We start from the raw sequence: 20,717 nt of genomic DNA, 5'->3' as shown, positions 1-20,717 counted from the left end.
ATTTTTTTTTGAAGTAAAATATAAGTGTAGTTAAACACGCTTTAGGGAAGACTTGGTTTTTTTTAATAATAAATACAGCCTCACAATAGGACAATTATGAACTACTACTCAAGTTCCCAAAACAAGGAACAAATATTTAAAGATCAATAAACATACGAAAATATGGAAACACAAAACAAAATTTAAATTTGAGCTAAGAACAGGTTTAATTTTTCTTTTCTATGAAAAGTATACTATAATTTCTTCCTTCTATAGCTTAGTTATTATTACATTCATGGAATATCCAATTCAGTCCTTTACAGATAAGAAAACAAGAAGCCCAAAAAAGATGAAATGATTTGCTTATGGCTAATTTTTTTCAACTCTCTTTTGGTCAAGATAGACAATATAAAAAGCAATTTTGAATTGAAGAAGATGCTCAGAAACTGTAAAAGTTGAAATTCTTTCTTTGGGGCCACAGTAATTATTTCTCTTATCTTAAAGATTATTTTTTTAATCAAAAGTCCAACTCACCTAATAAGATTTGAGCTATATAAGCAGATATAGCCATGGAAAACATCTTAATCCAAAGTTTCCAAGCCACTGAAGTTCCTTCTAAGCCTTAATAGTGACAGTTTTGTTTGTAAGCATTGAACAAAAGGTTGTTACAACCATTTGTAGGAAATAAATAAAAACAGAGAGGTATGGAAATATCTTTTGAATATACCTTTATATAACTTATTAAAATTGTTAAACATCTAGTAAATACCAGCAAATAACACTAAAAACAGATTAAGGAGAAAATTACTTTCGAGGTTTTGTCCTAGTTCTTAATGAGTACAACATACTGTATAAATATGTTTCTAGGTTTGTTTGGGTTTTTTTTTTCATTTGCTAAGGTCAGAATATTTAGGAAGGGTTTCCTTCAAAAATAACTTTCAGAAGTATTATTTAGTATAAATACACCATTTCTATAAATACTGGATCAAAAAAGAGGATTTATAGAATTTGAAGTGGGCTTTTTTTATGTTTGTTTTGGTTTATACCTATGATTTTATTAATGTTGGGAATTTGTGCTATAGAAACTCTCTTCACTTATGCAAATTAGTAATGCACTCTTAGAGTTGTATCTGGATACTGAGAGGTTATGTGGTTTGCCCAAGGTCATATAGCAACTATTTGTCAGAAAAACTTGAATACAAGTCTTTCTGATGGCAAGCCTTCTTTCTTATCCCATGCCATGCTATCTTTCCAATTACTTTCAATGATTATTCAATCCAAATTATTTTCATGTCCTCTTTAACTTAACTTGAATGTGAAACTGTACCTATAGCCATACCTGTTTCACACAGTATTTTAGGGAAAGCATTTAAGATTCTTATGTAATACCAAGGCTCTCTATCCTACCCTCTCTTCAGGTATAATGAATGTATTTTCTACCTACTCCCATGGGTGGCATCTTCTACATTTCTATTTTTTCCACTAAATATTAAGTTTTAGTACCCTGAGGTTAGTTATACTCAACTTTCCTTGGACTCACATGCAGTTAACAAAAGTAACCTCATACAACTACAGCACTAACTAAGCAATATTTACCCACACTGTGGAATCTACACACACCCTAACACAAAGCTTGATGCCACTGTAGTCTAGCAATAGCTTGACCATAGTGCCATACCATATATGCCTCTCTTTATAACAAACATATTGCTATTTTTGATTCCACAGTTAAACAACATCTTTTAATTCAAAAGTATAATAGTTGCATTTCGAGGTACAAAAAGCCACGTTATAGGAACAAAATATTGTCAAGAAAAGTGCCTAATGAATTAAACTAATCATCATCACACAGAAAAAACAAAATTCATTTTGTTCATTCAACAGATACTTGTTGAGAGCCTACTATGTGTAAGGCACTGTGGCATTACTTTTATCTTAAAGACCTAAATTGATATAAAGAACCCTAACAGGGGCCAGGCTGTTCTATATTCCATAAGATCTTACCTTATAGCCCCTAGTAAAACGTTGCACACCCCATGGGTACTCAATTAAATATTAATATAGCTGAGTTGAATTATTCATTTGGTTTCCACTACAGCAGCTTCATCTTTATCATCCACTTCCAATTAGGAGACCTGTGTGTGGCCAGGGTGGTCTGTTTTAAAGATTAGAGTACATAAAAACTTCTTTTTTCAAACATTTCAATTGTACTAACCAAACTATCTTGCTTCTAAGTACCAAGAAATCAAGTTTCTACAATAGAACTTTGAAAGAAGGCTGACAATTGTATATACAGTTTTAAAGATGTATCCAAGAGAGACATGCAAGCACAGGATAGCAAATCAGGGCTTCAGATAAACTTAGTTGAAAGACTCAGTTCTAAATATTACTATGCTTCATTGAAGTCAGAGTCAAATACCTCTAGAGATATCTAGCCTCTTAGCCAATATTTCTAATTGCTCATTTAAATGTTATTTTGAGATTTAATACCCATAGTACAGAAATTCAAATCATTTTTACCTATACATTCACATACACAAATGGAACACATTACTGAAAAATGTCAATAAAGGAGAGTCTAGTCTGTCTACATACTGAATCCTATTTGCTCACTGATTCCTCCTATGAAATTAGAGATCTGTTCTTCTGGAGGAAAAAATTTACCTCAAAGACAAAATAAAATCTACACAAACTTCTACAGAATATAGTTAAAGGAAACCAATCTGACAACAATACTATGTTGCAAAACAAAAAATACTAAAACACTAATCTGTGATTAATCTTATCAACTGATATAAAAAATGTTATAAGCATAAGACATGAGGAACAATACTTCAATCTGCAAAATCATCTTGTTGCTTCAGGCTCTTATCAACAGAAAAAGCAAATCAAGGAAATAAAAGTTCTGCCTGTAGGTATTCTCCAAATGTTTCTCCTTTCCACCCACTGCTGACTGAAGCACTAACCAAAGTACTAACCAAACTTCCAATTGTCCTTTAACTCTTTCTCTCATCTTTCCAAATTCTATTTCTAAAATGAGAAAAAGATATTTACTGATCTGAAAATCCTTTTGACAAGTATTGAAGTAAGCCTTCTGACCTCCCATAACTATGTCTTCAAAAAATTAGTATCCAAAGCCAAACTGATAACTGGGCTTACTTCTTTTCTGTCTCGCCTTGGCCAGGTCCAAAAAAACTGGTTACAAAGAAACACACAAAATCCATTTTTCAGAATTTCATGTTTACTGAATCTCTCTACAACTTTAAGAATTATTTCAAAATTCCACAAGGAATATATTTTCAACCAAATATGTCAGGAACTGATGCACTGAGAAAGTTAACTTAAATCATTAACTTCATCAAGTATAAAGGTAGAGCTCTACATAAGACATAAATTCCATTTTCCTAGAAAAAGGAACCCTAATGGAATCATTAATGTAAATAACATAACACTGTATATTCCCAAACACAGCTCAAATTCTCTGTTTAGCCTTTCTGATCTCTTTGGCCTTAACAGTTTCAGCTAAAATTAACATTTGAACATATTTTTAATTCAAAGGGCTTTTTAGCTCTCTAAATACCAAAGACTCAAAGAATACCTTTTAAAAATGTGGAGAGCTGACTTCAACCTATCTAAAAACAGTATTTTCTTCAAAATAATTACAAATTACTGCAAAAATACACTTCTCTACATACTAGAACTATATTATACTAAAACATTCTTCTGTTAACAGATTGGGGAAAATGTTTTAAGATTTTGCTCTCTCAAATATTTATAAAATACACTAACTTCAGCAGCCATGAAGTTGTCCTCCTAAGTTAATTATTGCTGGTGAAAGGTCTTTAAAAAGTTATTCCAGTTCTCCCCCAAAGTTACACTGATTCTTTCTTTTTTTTAAACTACCCTCTAGCTCAGGCATAAGCCATATGCATGCCTCAAGTTGGGCAGTAGGATATAGCAGAAAGAAGATTAAGGGTTCAAGTCCTGGTCCTGCAACTTACTAGATGAGTTGATCCCTTTACCTCTCTGGTCTCAATTTCTTTGTCTACAACATGAGGATAACAGTATCTTCACAGTATCTTATCAAAACAATATCTTATATGGTTGCCGTAGAAAGTGATATAAAAAGCATCAATAAAATTCTTTAAAATGTGCTTTGTAGTTCTGGAAAAAAGCACTCTATAAACATAATCTATTGCCTAAACAAATGCATGTTACTCTAGATAATATTCACAAGAAAGAAAAATGTGTCAGTTTAAACCCACAAAGGAAATGATCTGCATTTGTTCCTAGAATTCTACTACAAAACTGGTTCTGCCAGTGAAGGATACCACTACCCAGCTATGTACAGGTAAAAAAACTGACCCTTCAGGGAATTAAAACACCTATAATATCCCCCTAGTCCTACTTCACTTATACAGAAGAAAATTAATGTCTATTTCCAGAGACAAAGGCAAAGATTTTAAAACCCTGCATATTGGAGTAGCTACACTACAGCTATATTTTTATGGCCACATGTTGGCAAGAATATTAGTCAAAAAATTTCATAAACCCAATTTTTAAATGGATTTTTCAGATAATGGCTATTTCAGATAAAACAAGAGGACTATAAGCAAAGTTAGCCCATTCAAATGAATAATAACCTAGTTAGGTTACTAATAGTTTTGGAGAGAAACAAAATTGAAATAAATATGGCATAAGAAATGCTTAAGTGAAAATAAGACAGGGACCTCAAACCATCCAGTAAACATAACAGCATTATTTTGGTTTGAATCTTCCTCTCCAAACAGGTTTTAAAGACTTACTTAACGTGAACTAAAAATTATGTGATCAAGACCAAACAGGTGATAAGTATGATGATAGTCTATGGAAATAATACTTCATACATTTAAAAGAAACCCAATATTGAAATCAGTACTAACAAATGTCTTTAAAAAAAGAACTCAACTTACAAAATACTGGGAGAGGAAACATATAATTTCTTCCAAATAAAAATGCTTCTCATCTTTACAATGTTTCTACCTTTGTCTAAATTTACAGTGTAGAAAACAAATCTTCACAAAAGTGACAGTATGAAAACAAAATCAATCAATTGTAAGTTTTGAACTGCCCACAAGACTTAAAATAAGTATTCTGTTTCTAATTTCTGAAAATGCAGAGATATAACCATTATTGCCAAACCTGAAATTTCACTTATCACTGTCAAAGCTTTATGATAGTCTATTTACCAGTCAACTCAGTTGCAGTAATTCTTGACTAATTTATCAAGAAGTTTTCTCAGAAATGAGCAATTTGCAAATTTGGCAGTTTCTGGACCTGTTTGTGTATGTATATATGTATAGACACACACAAATGAAACACCACACACACACACACACACACACAAATGAAACACCCCCTAAAAGGAATACATACGTTTTTTCCTATGTTCTACTAAACCTACAGCCTGCTTTGCTGAGCATTTGCAAAACCAGTTGTCCCCAAGTAAAACTGTGACTTCATTGGTATTAACAAGCTGTCCTGGCATGAAGGCAAGAGGACCAAAAGGTACCTGTAGTCCAAAAGGAAAAAAAGTGTTAAAAAAAACATGTCATAAAGTGGACATATTATCCATACCAAATAACTTGGAAAATTTAAAAGTCATTTTAAATGAGTATAGTAAATGAAAAAAAAAAACCTCAACTGCACATTTTTTTTAAATTTAAGCTTAGTATTTTAATCTGATGACTTATTTTTGTTTTCTGAATGAATGTATAAGTGGAAAAAATTCAGACCAAGTTTTCTATCTTTGCGCTATGAAGCTATGATTTTGGTCAACAGATTTTTGTTGAATAATTTCAAACTCTCATTTTTCATTGGGTTAAAAACACAAGATCACAAATGTATACATTTTTTGTTCTCACAATGATCCTGAAGAAAGCAGACTAGCTATGAAATATTAATTTACAAAGCATCACTCTAGAAATCAGCTTTATGAAGAACAAAGTGAAAATTAATTCTAACAAAACAAATGCTTTTATGAAGCACATTTTAAAAATAAATAGCTTTAACAAGTTTACACAGGGGAGAATCATATTTACAAGATCTTAATTCTGGCATCTGTACACCAAAGTATATAACTGAGGAATACACTTAGAATAAAAGACTCAAGTTCAAGAAATAAGAATAAATCACTATGTCAATATGAAGATCATTAAGAAAAAAATTAGCAGCATCTTTTTATATAAAAATCAATGTCCCAGAGCGTAATTCCGTGAATTACAAAATATTATGGCCTGTTCTTGCTCTGGGTTAACAGGAAATGACTAAGTGCCAAATTTCTGTCATAAATGTAGTTTTCTACACAATAGAACTACATACCAAAAATGTTGAATTTTGTTAGCATTTATGCTGTCAGTTCTTATGTGTCATTAATATGAAAATTTATGATAGATGTGAAAGACAAGAACTGAAGCAAATGCTTAGCTAAAGTTATAATTAACGTATTATTAAGTACTCTTTCGTAAGACTGAATAATATACCTTGATGCTACTGCAATATCCTCAGCTAATAAAATGATTAATCACATTACTTTAAATGAAATATACCATACATACCATAATATCATAAGAGAGTTTATCAGGCAACGTAGTGAGTCTTTCTTGAAGAGCCTCATAGTCACGCTCCACTTTCATCCTGTTGACAAATGTAGGTTAATTCATTCCTTGCACCAAATACTAAATAAATGTACACAATGAACAATTCTACTTAGGTAGGAGACAGCCTACCATTTGGCTAAATAAACTAATCTTAACAGTTACTTTTAGCAACTAAATATACTGAATCATTTTTGTTTTAAAATCATCTTATTAACAAATCTATTTAGCAATGGCTCTGACCTACATGTTAGAACAAAAACTGAGATTCTCAAAAACAGACTCTAAACAAAACATTCACATCACAAAACTGTATACAACTCTTTCTAAAACCAGTTGTTTCCATGTTTAAATAACGTTTAGAAAAGAGAGGATGTAATTTTTAAAAAAGGCTAGTATTTGGGTAATGGCAACCAAAGAAACAATGAAAGCAGACCTAGTGTGAGAAGACACTAACAGGGACTAAGAAAGGAAAGGAAAGCAAAGATGGCTAAAATGAGAACATTCAGGCCTTTCCTAAGAGATTACAGAAGGAAAAAAAAATAATGCATAAGTTTAACAATATTATGAGAGTGAAGAACACTGATATAGTTATAAGAATTGACTGAAGATCTGTGAATGTTACTCAAGTGTTGTGAACATTTGCCAGAAAAACTTGGGAAATTATAATTAAATATTCCAATTCAATAAACTCAATTATTCACATCATTCTGTGGGTCATGTAAAATGGAAAAGGGGTGAATAAAAGTAGGGCTTTGAAATTTTTTAAATAATTACATTTAAAAGGAACAATTATGTACAAAAATATTTTAAGTTATTTTTATAATGGTAAAGAACTAGAAACTAAGGGGGTGCCTACCAATTCAGAAATGGCTGAATAAATTATGGTCCATGAATATAATGAAATATTGTGCCACAAGAAATGACAAAAGGGTCAATTTCAGAGCAACCTGGGAAGGATTGTATGAACTGATGAAGAATAAAGTCAGCAGAACCAGAAAAACAATTAATACAATAACAAAAATCCTCTAAAGCAAATAACCTTGAAAGACTTAAGAACTCTGACCAATACAATGACCAACCACAATTCCAGAGGCCTGATGATGGATGCATGCCCCTCACCTCCTGACAGTGGGATGGATTCCAGATGCAGAATAAGACACATATTTTTGAACATGGCCAATGTGAGAATTTGTTTTTTTCTTGACAAGAGTTTTGTTTGTCCTTTTTTTTCCCCAAGGTGGGGTAAATAATGACAGGGCTAGAAAATTTAAAAATAAAATATTTTTTTAAAATTGGGCATGGGCCAACCCATATTCTGGGAGTTTAGGTGAAATGGCATCTAAGTTCATTATTTTATCTATTTTATCCCCACAGTTAACTCTGTTCAACTTCTCCCTGAAAATCATTCCAAAATGGCTTAAGCAAAAATGCTCTTTTTCACCATCTCTGGGTTAGTGGCAATGTTTCAAGAGAGTGCTCTGCTAGGATGTAACCCATGAGCACAGAAAGAGTAAATGACAGCTGAACTGTCCAAAAGAGACAATTAAGGAGAGGTGGTAGTGTCAATAGAGAAAACTATGAACAAAGCAATTAGGTAAAAGATGTCAAACACGTGAGAGGGACAGGGGGAAGCGTAATTCACCAATGAAAGATAACTACTCTGACAACGGAGTTGAATAAAAATCATGAGTTTACTTACAACCCTCTGCGTCTGAATCAACAGCAGTATATTTGGTAAGAACAGCAAGTTGTCTATCTGTGAGCTATTTCAAGGACTATCTTATTCACTTTCAAAAACATCAGAGGCAATGTGGCATAGTGGAGTTGGAATCAACAAAACCTAGATTCGAATCCCACTTCAGATACTTGCCATGTGACTGCACTGATAAATCACTTCCCCTCTCTGTGCCTGTTTCTTCCTCATGTTAAGATGACGTTTGACTCTCGGCCTCAAAGGCCCTTCTAGCTCTAGATCTATGATCCATTTTTTGATCTATTGGTCTAATACCAATAAACTCAAATTGGATAAGGAAACTACAAACTAAGGGGGGCAAATTTATGTTAAAAGATCAACAAAGGCCATACAACAAGTGAGTATAAGAACAAAACTAGAACCCATTTTATGTCTAATCTGGTATTTCTTTCCTGTATATTTGCACTTTTTTTCCCTTACAATTTGTTCAGATATATCTCAAGAATCTTACTTACATTTATTTCAAAAACAGGACATAAGATATCTCTGGGGAACATTTTATATAGAAAATACTGCTTTTTCTACATAGTTCCTAAGAATGTCACTTTTTAAATTCTCGGGGGAAAAAAAACATTACCTATGAAATCATCTCTTCCTTACTAAGAAATAAAATTCCTATTATTCATACAAAACTTACTATAAATACACTATGTAATTTTAAAAAATCTTCTCCTTTGGGTTATTTATGTATACATTTTGTACAAGTCAAACACCTTGATGATCACTTAAATGTTGCTGTGTTTAGAGAGCAGTATTAGTTAACACTATATGTTTCTATTTTAAAGCATACATGCTGAGATAAAAAGCTCCCCCAATAAAAAAAATTTTCTCTACGTATTCAAAATTACCAAGTGACTATGAAATTGATACCAGTAAAGAAAGAAAAAAAAATCTCCTTCAAATCAATTTCAGTTCTCTAAGTCATTCAATTCTAAAACTATCAATCATTAACAAGCATTTATTAAATGGCTACTATGTGCCAGGCACTGTGCTACTAATAATAATTATGTTTTAAGGAATATTATATGGCCATACAGGAAAGTAGTTAAAATGTGGGGGTTCAGTTATTTCTGAGATTTTATTTCTCTTATGTTTTCAACAATGTTATTTTTTTGAACCAAACTAAAACTAAATAAAAGCCACTTCAAAGAAAAAAGGATATGAGGGGGAATGTTTTAAAATGCTGTCACTGAAGAAAGTATGCCAGTGGGAGTCAAGCAGTGTTCTTGACTGGAAAAAAACCGTAACCTGAAGAACTCTTCTAAAGGTTGAATTAGTCAGTAAGCCTGAATGTCCAATGTATAATACTTAGCAAGAGAGTGATCTCTAAATAATTATCCTAAACAATTTAATTAGGAGACCACAGCTCCTGCAATACAAGATCAAAAAGTTACACTGACTATACACACACTAACACACAGAAAGGGTTCTTTCTGTTTTCATAAAAGGTTTCAATATTGTTCTCATTCTATTTCTTACTTAATACTTTGAGAAAAAGAAACTTTTACTTAATTCAATTTTGTGACTGAAAAATTATTTTGAACAAACACCAAAGAGACAAAATGGGGCTACAGGCACAGTAATTGCTAAAATTAGTATCCAAAAAAAGAAAAAAAAACTTTTTTCACTCCCTTTCATTTGCCTTTTAAAAATAAAAACTTAGGGATAGAGAAAAGACAAATTTTAGGTATGTGTGAAATACTTGACTCAGGATATGTTTGATAATACAGTCTCATTAATTCTACAGTTGCTTTTTCAACTACATCCAGGTTAGAGAAAAAGTACAAAAAAGTTTTGGTTAACTGAAACAATATAACAATATAAAGCTTCAAATCTCTCATTAAGAATTTCAGCCAAGGTACAAATCTACAGAATATATTCTTCCCAGAAATAAAGGCTTGAAACATTAACAATAAGGAAGAAGTCTAGGGAGACTTGTACCTCTTTCTTTTGTGAGTCCTGCCAATCACACAAGTTTATGAGCCCTCAATTTCTTCTCATCAAAAAAAAAGGGGGGGGGAATGAGGGCATTCGGAGGGGGAGGATAAGAGTGAGACTTAACCCTGCAGATCAGCACTAATCCCCTAAGAAATGTTTCACTTTTAAGGTATTATAAAAACCATAAAAAACAAGAGTGTCGCAATGTCTCTGATCATCTTCATGAATGCAATTGACAAGAAGAATAACTGTTGGGAGAAAGAACCAAGTTCTACATCACTTGCTTAGGATAAAAGTGACACAAGGACTTCTGGGACCAGCTTAAAACACCAAAAAAGAAGGAGATTTAATCACTGGCCAAAAGCAATGAGATTTACTGAATTTGATTTTTTTTAGAGTTGGAAGGTCTTATAAGCAAGAAAAGTTGACTGATGCCAATTCTAACAAATCTTCTGCAACTTTTTCATTAACTAAGTTATTTTCTAATACCTTTGCCTTAAAATTGTATTTTCCCATATATAAATAAAATTCAATGTTGCAAAATTTTATTCAATTACTAAGCTTTTCAGTTTATTTTTTGTGAAAATTCCTTTAAAATGAGGTGTTTAAAGAAACCATGGACTTAAGTGATAACTTTTCAAGACACTAAGTTTCATTTAAGGAAGGTTTTTATAACTATGTCCAATAACTATTTAAGAAGGGGCAATTTCATGAGGCATTTCTAGATTTGGACAGGAAAAAAAAATCACTCTTGCCAAAAATAAAGTCAGAACTCACAACTTTCAATTTAACTGAGTAAATATTTTACTGCACACCCACTACATTTCCAGCACAGAATATATATTGCAAAAGTGCCTCCCAGACGTAACAGTATTTGAATATGAAAGGCAAAAGACTTGAGTCACTGCAAGTTTATAGTCAAGTTGTTACCTTCTTGAAAAAGTATATGGACAGTGTGCAGGGATGGATGCAGGAGTAAGAGACGTGAGGGAAAAAAAATTAAGCTGAATTTTCCAGAAGGAACATGTATTATGGTTTATTAAGCAATGAGAATGGTTTGAGTAATTAAACCTCGCATGTCTCTGTTCCACTGTTTGACATTGTTAAAATGACTATTACTAGAAATGTATAAACTAGTGTATCAACTAGTAACTTTCATGACAAAGTAGTGAATGAAACAAAATTTCTAGAATTAAATAACTATCTGCATGAAATGAGATACTACTTTGTCTCAGGAGATTTAATCAATTTTATAAAAACTTATTTCTACAAAGTAAACATATGTCTTTTTCAAAAAAATAAATCTTTATATTTAACCTACTGTTATTCTCTGCTTTAGCAAATATGAATAAAAATAATGGCTTATATCCTTTAAGATGTTTGTATAAACTTTAAGGTTTACAAAGTGTTTTCCTCTCAACTCCCTAAGATATATAGCCTAAGGACTATTGTCTTCATTTTACAGATCAGTAAAGTGAGGCTGTAAAAGACAAAGTGACTTACCTACTGTTACATGGCCATGTCTAAGACAGAATTCAAACTCTGGTCTCCTGACTCCAAGTCCAGCACTCCTACTGTGCTATTAACAGTTAGACATCTTCATCCAATGAAAACAACACTAGGTTACAGTCAGAGGGACTGAGTTCCAGTTCCATCTCTACCATAAACTATATAATCAGCTAATTGTGAGTTCTTGGCAACTTTTCTGTGCCTCAACTCTCTCATCTTTAAAATCAAGGAAACAGTACCTGCACTGTCTACCTAGTGATGAAAGTGAAAGAAAACAATAGATGAGAACTAAAAAACTAGCAAAAAACAAAGAGTTAAATGTTATAGGAACACCAGGAACTTGAGAGGATGAAGGTGTTGTGAAAGGTACATGTTTTCATAGGGGCAGCTAGGTGGCACCATAATGCACAGAGTGCTGGGACCTTGAGTCAAAAGTCCTAACTTCAAATCCAATCTCCTTCACTTACTACTTGTACGACTCTGGGTAAGTCACAATCTGTTTGTCTCAGTTTCCTCACCTTTAAAATGGAGATAATAATAGCACCTACCTCTAAGGGTTGCTGTGAGGATCAAACAAGATAATAATTAAAAAGCACTTTAATACAATATCTGGCACATAGCAGGCACTATATAAATGTCATTATTGTCACTATTACTGTACAAAACCTAACATCAACAGCATGTCACCTCTAGAAAATTTGGAATATTCAACATTACTATCTTCTATACTTGCAAAATAAAAGTAACAAAACTATGTTTCTTATGAAAAAAATGAATAAAATTTTATTATAAAATAAAGCTATACCATGCTATAGTTCCTTCAATTATCCTTGATAACAGAGAGAAGCAGTGACACCTGCTTGTAAATAAAATTTTTTCAGTAGATCCACCTTCCTATTTTGATTTTGCTTATAACCTAGACTTAGTTTGCATTTACTGAACACAGACTGGTTGGATGGTAAAGGTAAGCAGTTTAGGAATGTGGCAAGTAAGGAAACTTCATTGAGTATGGTTCAAAAAGTAATTATAGTTATGTAATTCAGAATTGTCAATCAAACCTTTATTTTCCCTACCAAGTGACATATTATATTTGAAAATGTCTTTGATGGGTAAAAGTAATGATTTAAACAGTGACAAATATCTATTTCTTGAAAGAAGATTAAATAATTGGAAATGGTCTAATGTCACCTAAACTAAGTCTGGTTAATAAGGTGAATGATCAGACTAATACATTTTTGACTGAAAGAGGATTTCACAAAAAATACATGTACTATAGCGCTGGAGTACTATCATGAGAAAAAAAAACAACTAATCACTGGACCAGATATCTCTCATTTTGTATCAAACTGAATCTCTCAAATGCTTAAGAACTTCTACATAATCAGCCTGATTAACAGTCTCTCCTTGGTAGGATATATCCTACATGAACGTCACTGACATCAAAGCAAAGAAAAGATTAACAGTTTCCTCATTTTTGTTTTTAACAGGTAAACTTCCTTGGTTCTCAGAAATTTTGGAATTTTCCACTCAAAGCTTTGAAGTTGTGTTTACAGATGATAACTAAATACAGAATGTTTCATAACCATGAAATTCAGTTTTTCTAAAAAAATATCTTGTCCAATTTCTCTTTAAAGATAAAAATACACTGAATTTGATCTTAAATAAAATTATATATATACAATGCTTTATAAACCTTAAAGCATTATTGTACTATTAACTATTATCCAGCTGTTATCTTCATTTCTATCATTTTCCATCTCTTATCTTGCATTGATACACCTGTGTAGCAACTTTATGTACTTCATTATACAAATTTATTTCTTCAGCCATCATTCTTGTATTACAAATCTGAATGCCATATTTTGATTGGTCTTATCAACCAGTGCCTCATGATGATCATCTTTCCCCATTTCTTTGAACCGTTTATACCAGTTAGAACACTTACCTTGGTATTAGCTCATCTCCAAAACACTCTTAACATATCACTTTTGCAGATTTGCTTTAACCACACCAGATTTGATACTTTGCCATACCAAAAAAGAAAAGATTCATTTTTATGCTAATACAAAAGATTCATCTATACAGCAAAGCTAATGCTAAACTAGCTGACCTTGAAAGAAGTTCTATTACTCTAAAAATAGATTTCTAACAAATGTGACGGATTTAAAAAAAAAATTTCCTAAGCCAGGAACTTGTATTTTAAGTATTAATCTATGGAATTATATATGGAAGAGCCATGAGGGATTCCCAAATAAAGGTACATTATAGAAACATGACAGATTTAACTGTAGCACTAGTGGGTACAATGATTATGTTGCTCTTATTGAAAATTAATGCAGCCTTTGAATATATATGTAGAACTTATTAGTTTTAGATTATTTTCTGCAAGCAAAGAGTCAAAATTTAATATAATGATTGCACTGATTTTTTTATCCTTACCCACTACTTGCAGACTATGTGCATTTAAACCAAAAAAAAATGGATATACACTAACTATAAATTATTTCCTTGGAGATCTCTCAGGCATGAAGAAAAAGCCCCTTAAAATAAATTTAAAATATTATATGCTTGATGGTGTATAACCAAAGGTTTAATCTCACCACTAACGGGGGCAGTTCCTATGATTCTGCAATAACCCTGCAGACAATAATCAGGACAGCTCCCGTTGTTCTCTCAGTAAAATCTTGGTAAACACAGCATGGCTATATTGTAATTTTGATATCTATAAGCTCACTGCCATACCTCACGGTAACTCATAAGCTTTCATTCTCCATTAAATAACATATTTTCCTCAAATGTCATATGTAAGTGTTATTCAGCAAGCATGTATCCTATTGACCATAGACTGGCACATAAAAATAGCAAGCAACCCATAACATCACCTCTCTAGTAATCCCCCTCCACCAAATCTGTTGTTCTGAGAGGGTGCTGAGACAGGGTAGAAATACGTAAAATTTCCTAAACTTTGAAAAAAATGTATCCTACCACATTTACTTATTCAAAAAACAAAAGAAAACTGCAATATTCTTCTCCACTTCATAAGAATTTCTCTCAAAATAGACCATTTCTAAGATCAGTCAGATTCCAAAAAAAATGGTTCAGTATTTGTTCTATAATATTATTTACATTTTTTTACTCTTAAAAAGAGGGCAATTTTAAGGAAAAAAATATTTCACTGGACTTCGAAACATCTGAGCACAGACATTATAAGCATATAAATATCTGAAAAGAATAAACCACAATAAAACAGCAACATAAAAATTATCATTCAATAACTGTAATAAGAAAATTCAACTAACAGTATAACAAACAATTATTTTTTACTTTTATAAAACACAAGTAGGTTACTTCATCAGTATTTTATGTATGTAATCAAACAGTTTGACTTACCAATGCTGGATCTTTTCTTGGCAGCCAGTGACCACCTGTCATTAAAACAGATAACTGCTCATGAAAAAACAAGGCTCAGCACACAGCTGCAATGTCACTGTATCAGAAAACTACAACAGCAGCTTCACAGATTTCACAGCATCTCTGTGGACATTTTTATTTGTCAATGCACTGGGAAGTGAATGCTAGTCTTTAAGCAGTGTACTCTATCACAACCCTTGAATGCAGGCTGATAACTGCAGGACAAATTACAGCTTTCCATTTCATATTGGGATATAATACCTGCTCCATAACTATTAGGTGACATATGATATAAGATAACTAGGATTTTGCACAATCTATACAAGCATTTTCGATGTTACATATTTTGTAGAATACAAAAATATTATAAATAACAAGATACCAACAGAATATCTACACTTCCTCAGTAAGAAATAAGACTGTAGTGAAACTGTTTCACTTTATCAGTACATCTCCAAGTATTTTGACCTGTAATTTTTATTCTGAAGCACTAAAAATGAATTCATCAATGTTATTCTATTACATTTTCAAGAATATATATTTAGGATAAAGACATACTTTGAACAGCCCATTTTTCCCCATGAATTTCTTAAACCTAGATCCCTAAAGACATTAAACACAAATCTTAGAATATGTTTCTAAACATAACATGTAGCCATTTAAAACTATTTGTATGTTATACTTCCCTGGCTATAAAAAAAACAAGCACAAAAGCTACTTGTTTTCCTGGTCTGATTGAATTAAAATCATCTGTTTAAAAAAAAAACCGTGCTCAATCACACTAAAGCGCTCCCAAAATTGTAGAAAAGGTATGCCCAAACATGACTCAGCTAACGCTAACCAAAAGCACCAGGAAAACATGAATAACAGTACTGAAAACTTATGACCTTTTTTTCTTATACTTCTACCTATCTAACCTAACAATTCCAAGAACTTCAACAGTATGATCCTTATTTAACAAATAAAGAAACTAAAATAATAAAAACAGTGCTAAAATATCATCTAACTTGAGATACACCACCTGGTGCATACCAACATGTGTTCAATATATTTTACTCCAAACTACAAGAATTTTTTAAGCTTCCTTACTAAATTCCCACATTTTGACAATTCTTAACACAAATGTCCTCCTTTACTATCTTTTAAATACTGAGGCAACAATACTATTAAAAAATGCTATAATCATAGACCTAACCACAGTACTAATTCAGAATAAAAAATCAGCTTTAAAATGAAGCTTTCCCAGTAAGTATCAATCATGTAGCAACACTTAATAACAGTGGTAATATATAATAGAGTACTAGCTTTACATCTGGAAGAGCTAGGCTAAAACCACATCAATCCATTTCACTGTTTCAGATTTGGTGGTGATTATAAAACAAACAGAATTAAGTGCAAATTTAAAAAAAGAAATCTTTATGAAATCCTTCTTAAAAGTTCCTATTTAATTGTCCCATTAAAAGATGAGACCAAAAACAAGACAGGATGCTTTCCATCCCCAATGCATGTCTTTCCATGCATGAAGTGAGCTAAAAGCACAAAAAGAAAAGCCCTGCAAACCATAAGAGCAGCATGTTCATTAACCTCTACATGATAATCCTTTCGTAGCTGCATATTAACTAGTTACATATTCATAATCATTTACATTATTTAAAGGACCTTCTATGAAATTTTCTAGGCTATATCCATTAGCAACAATGTTAAAGGTTATAGAAGATAGTCTACTTAATGTTTCCAGGAACACTTTTTAATTAGTAAATATGTAAATTGGATACATATGCTTTTAATGTTTAAAAAACAAGCCACTGGTTAGGATAGCATATGCTATTTCCATCACCCTCTATACTGTCCCCTTTTCCTTTCCCCAAAAAGAGGACATCAATCAATTTTAATTTCATTTTTCCTTCCTGAAATAAGTGAATAGATACTGAAGGGTAGTACAAAGAGTAACTTATTTACTGTTTCTCAGAAGAACAATTTACCACCAAAATATTCCCTTACATAGACTTAGGACCAAAGTATCTACTAATGAGATAAAGTATTTACAGAATCAGATGATAAAGCATTAACTAAAAGTAGCCTAGAGCAGGCCAAATTCTGAGAACTGAGGAAGGTAACACTAACGCTGACCAAGTAAATTTCCCAAAGGGGAATGAAAAAGATAAGGGAAAAAAAGTTTTCTAATAAATACTTTGAATAATCCTTTTTATGTTTGAGGGTTTTTTGTTGTTTTGGGCAACATATTTTTGGTGCAAAGGATTTTGTTTGGGGTCAGGATTTTTTTAATTACTCTTCTACAACGCTGCTGCCTAAGGAAAAAAAATGTAAGGGAGGAAAATATATGACACCTGAGCATACCTGATTTGAACAGTAACAACCACTTAATTTCTTGATGAAATTTAAATAATTTCATGAAACCTCAACTCATTTCTTAAGAGGAACACAGGTTTATTCATTTACATATAAAAATAAACACAAGTGACTTAACTGTAGAAAAGCAATTATTGCAATTTTCAATTTGTTTGCACGAACAGCTATATCATTTGGCAGTAAAATAATGACACTGATTTTGTGTCAAACACAGAAATTTATCTTATTAGTAGTCAACATATATATTTTATATTTATACATAAATGATTATTACATTAAGTGTCACTAGGAACAATTTGATTTTTTAAAGTTAAACCCTACCAAATGTGTAAATCTACTCTATTTTCCTTGGTGTGAAGCTTTTTATCATTTTACAATAAGAAGTTACTAGTAACTGCTGCCTAAGAAAATTGTTCAACCACAAAAAACTGACTGAACAAATTATCTTCTATGTGGTTACACATTCAACCAAGGATTTCATAGTGTAGTAGAACCACTGCAACATGAAGTCAGAATATAAAGGTTTCAGTAACAACAACTTCACCACTTATAAACTACATAACTAAGTGCCTTTAAAAAAGTCATTTCCCCTCTTTTAAATCTGTTCCCTCAGTTATAAAATGGGAAAAACAAATAATTGTGCTTTCATAAAGGGTTAATATAAGGAAAACACTAAAACCTTTAAGAATCTTTTATATGATTTCAGTGGCAGATCTCCAAAGCAGATCTCAATCCACTCATATCTTTTAGATGATAAGATCTAGGAATGGAATAGGCCTCAGCAATCATCCAGTTCACCTCTCCTTTTTCAGATAAGGAACCTGAGGTCCAAACAGGGAAAGTGACCCTACAAGGTCACTGGGACAGTAAGTGGCAGAGCTAAGATTTAAACTGAGGTCGTTGGCTGCAAAATTCAGTCTTCATGACCACTGTGTCACTCCCCACCACCACACACACAAAAATAAACTGGTAGCCACAATCTTCTGATGATGACCCTTTCCAAACTTGGCCAGGTTGATCCTCAGAAGGCCAACCCAATCTTTCCAATTTGGTGGTTCCTGCCAAAGCTTGTACTTCATTGCTTTGTCTATAGTGTGAGAATCCAGGGTAAGATGCCCTCTACCCTCGCGGGGGGGGGGGGGGGGGATGATGATCAAATCTATGATTTCACTAGTATAACAAATGCCCTCTTATCAACACAGATCAGCATCTGTTATGCAGTCTTACAGACATCTTCGAACATATTAAAATACATACATATCACTAAGCTCTCTTTACTAAGAATCAAATCTCAGCTAAATTCATAAAAGATACTTTCTTTACAAGCTCACAGAAGAGTGAAACTGTCACACACACACACACACACACACACACACACACACACACACACACACACGTGTGTATATGTTCAAGGACCACAAGGGGGCATCAACCTATGAGTTTTCCACGGTAAATACAACACTATATTGATACCACATCAGACCAAAAAAAAAAAAACAAAAAAACCAACACTTATCAGGGCACTCTACTTCAAAAAGCTCCAAATGATACATGTCTTTAAATGATGTGCATCTCCTCTAAAGCCATTTTTTAAAATTTTCAATTATTCCTTAAAGGCCTGAGTTAATAAAATGCTAGTTTTTATACTATTTTGATCAAAGTTTTGTTATTAAATGATTTGACTCTTTGAAACATGTATTCTTAGTATTCATCTTGTAATCTGTTTTTAAAATTGCTACTTAAAAGGATATCTCACCAATTGACTGAGGCATTTTGTTACCAAAACTTCAACTACATTTTGGCATAAGTGAAAAATATTTTAATTGATATTTTTGCAAAAAATAGTGCTTTGACAAGGGAGCTAAAAGTACAGGTAGAATGTTCAAAATAATAAGCTTGTAGACATTTTTTTTAAACTATGACAGGTTTTTAAAAATTATCAATTTAAAGTAAATCACTTTTAAATACGTTGTCAAGGAGATATTTGCTCCAGTACTGAGAACATTCTGATGATGTGGAAACCCTCTGTATAACACTCATTTTTTCTCCAAAATTTACCTAGAACAATTCAAATTCAAAATTTCAACATTTACCTAATGTATGTCTTTTATTCCATGGGTTTTCCATCACTTTTGTGAACAGCAGATTCTCTGAGCATTCCGGTATGCCTAGTTTCCTTTTACACAAATAAATTTCTGACTTCCATCTCTCCTCTTTCTTTACACAGTACCTTACTCCCTGTGTTTTCTGCACAGAGTCCATCTGTGCATCTTTCTTCCTTTCAGTATCTTCTCCTACATAGTTCTGAGCATTTCAGTAAGTGTACAGTTCCTTTTCTATTACCACCCATCTTGCTGTGTTAATTCATATCCATTCCTTTATCTCTTACTACACCATACTTGGATTTCTGCGGATGTATACATCTTGCTACATTCCTCTAAGAATAAAGATAAACAGATGTTAATAGGAAAGGTTTCTAATCCTCTTTGGATAAATAATTCAATTATCTACAAATCTAACTGACTATAAAGATGTAAGTCATATTTACTCTTAAATCAAAAACATGGAATAAAACTTGACACTTTTAACTGTTGACACTATTAAGAGTAGTAACCTAACCTAGGAAAGAGAATGTGTCTAGTCAAGAAACTGCTAGACTGATGGCAGATCTAAACGCTCTACAAATTCTTAAAGTATTGTCAAATATCAGAGGCCATGGTGACAAGTGTACCAAACAGTAACACTCAATAATGTTAATTAAATGCATAACCTAAATTACTACATATCAAGAGTAAGTTCACTTAACAGATGAGCAAAACTGCACAACACAATGAAGAGAATAGTAAATAGTTCAGGTTACTCATAGCTTTGTTACCTATTAGGTCGAAGCTATTAATATGGGGTTAAAATCCAAAACTTAGAAAAATCAGGCTATTATTAAATCAAGGTGAGAAAAGGTAAGATAGACTGGGAGCTCTTTAATTTAGCTTAATCAAATATTACTAACATTCTTAAAATGCTAATAATTATAGGTTTTTAAGCGTGATTTAGTGACAGTTATACATTTCAATGTGAGCTTCTGGTAGTCAAAATTAACCATGCCTCTGTTGCTTAACGGT

At 32.3% G+C, this 20,717-nt stretch overlaps 1 protein-coding gene across 2 annotated transcripts in view; it reads right to left on the bottom strand.

Moving 5' to 3' along the window:
* Positions 1 to 20,717, bottom strand: part of URI1 (URI1 prefoldin like chaperone) — a 68,194-nt gene that overhangs the window by 16,796 nt on the left and 30,681 nt on the right. For both annotated transcript variants that reach the window (XM_020985065.2, XM_078150096.1), the window contains exons 2-4: positions 15,208 to 15,242; positions 6,576 to 6,654; positions 5,395 to 5,530 (exon numbers count right to left, since the gene is read on the bottom strand). In XM_020985065.2, the coding sequence (XP_020840724.1) occupies positions 5,395 to 5,530; positions 6,576 to 6,654; positions 15,208 to 15,242 (250 nt within the window). The remainder of the gene's footprint in view (positions 1 to 5,394; positions 5,531 to 6,575; positions 6,655 to 15,207; positions 15,243 to 20,717) is intronic.

This window comes from Phascolarctos cinereus, unplaced genomic scaffold, assembly GCF_003287225.1.
Source record: "Phascolarctos cinereus isolate Bilbo 61053 unplaced genomic scaffold, phaCin_HiC Scaffold_2;HRSCAF=192, whole genome shotgun sequence".
In the NCBI taxonomy this organism is placed as follows: Eukaryota; Metazoa; Chordata; class Mammalia; order Diprotodontia; family Phascolarctidae; genus Phascolarctos; species Phascolarctos cinereus.
The sequence above is the reverse complement of the archived record's forward strand: the minus strand, read 5'-3'. Positions and strand labels throughout refer to the sequence as shown.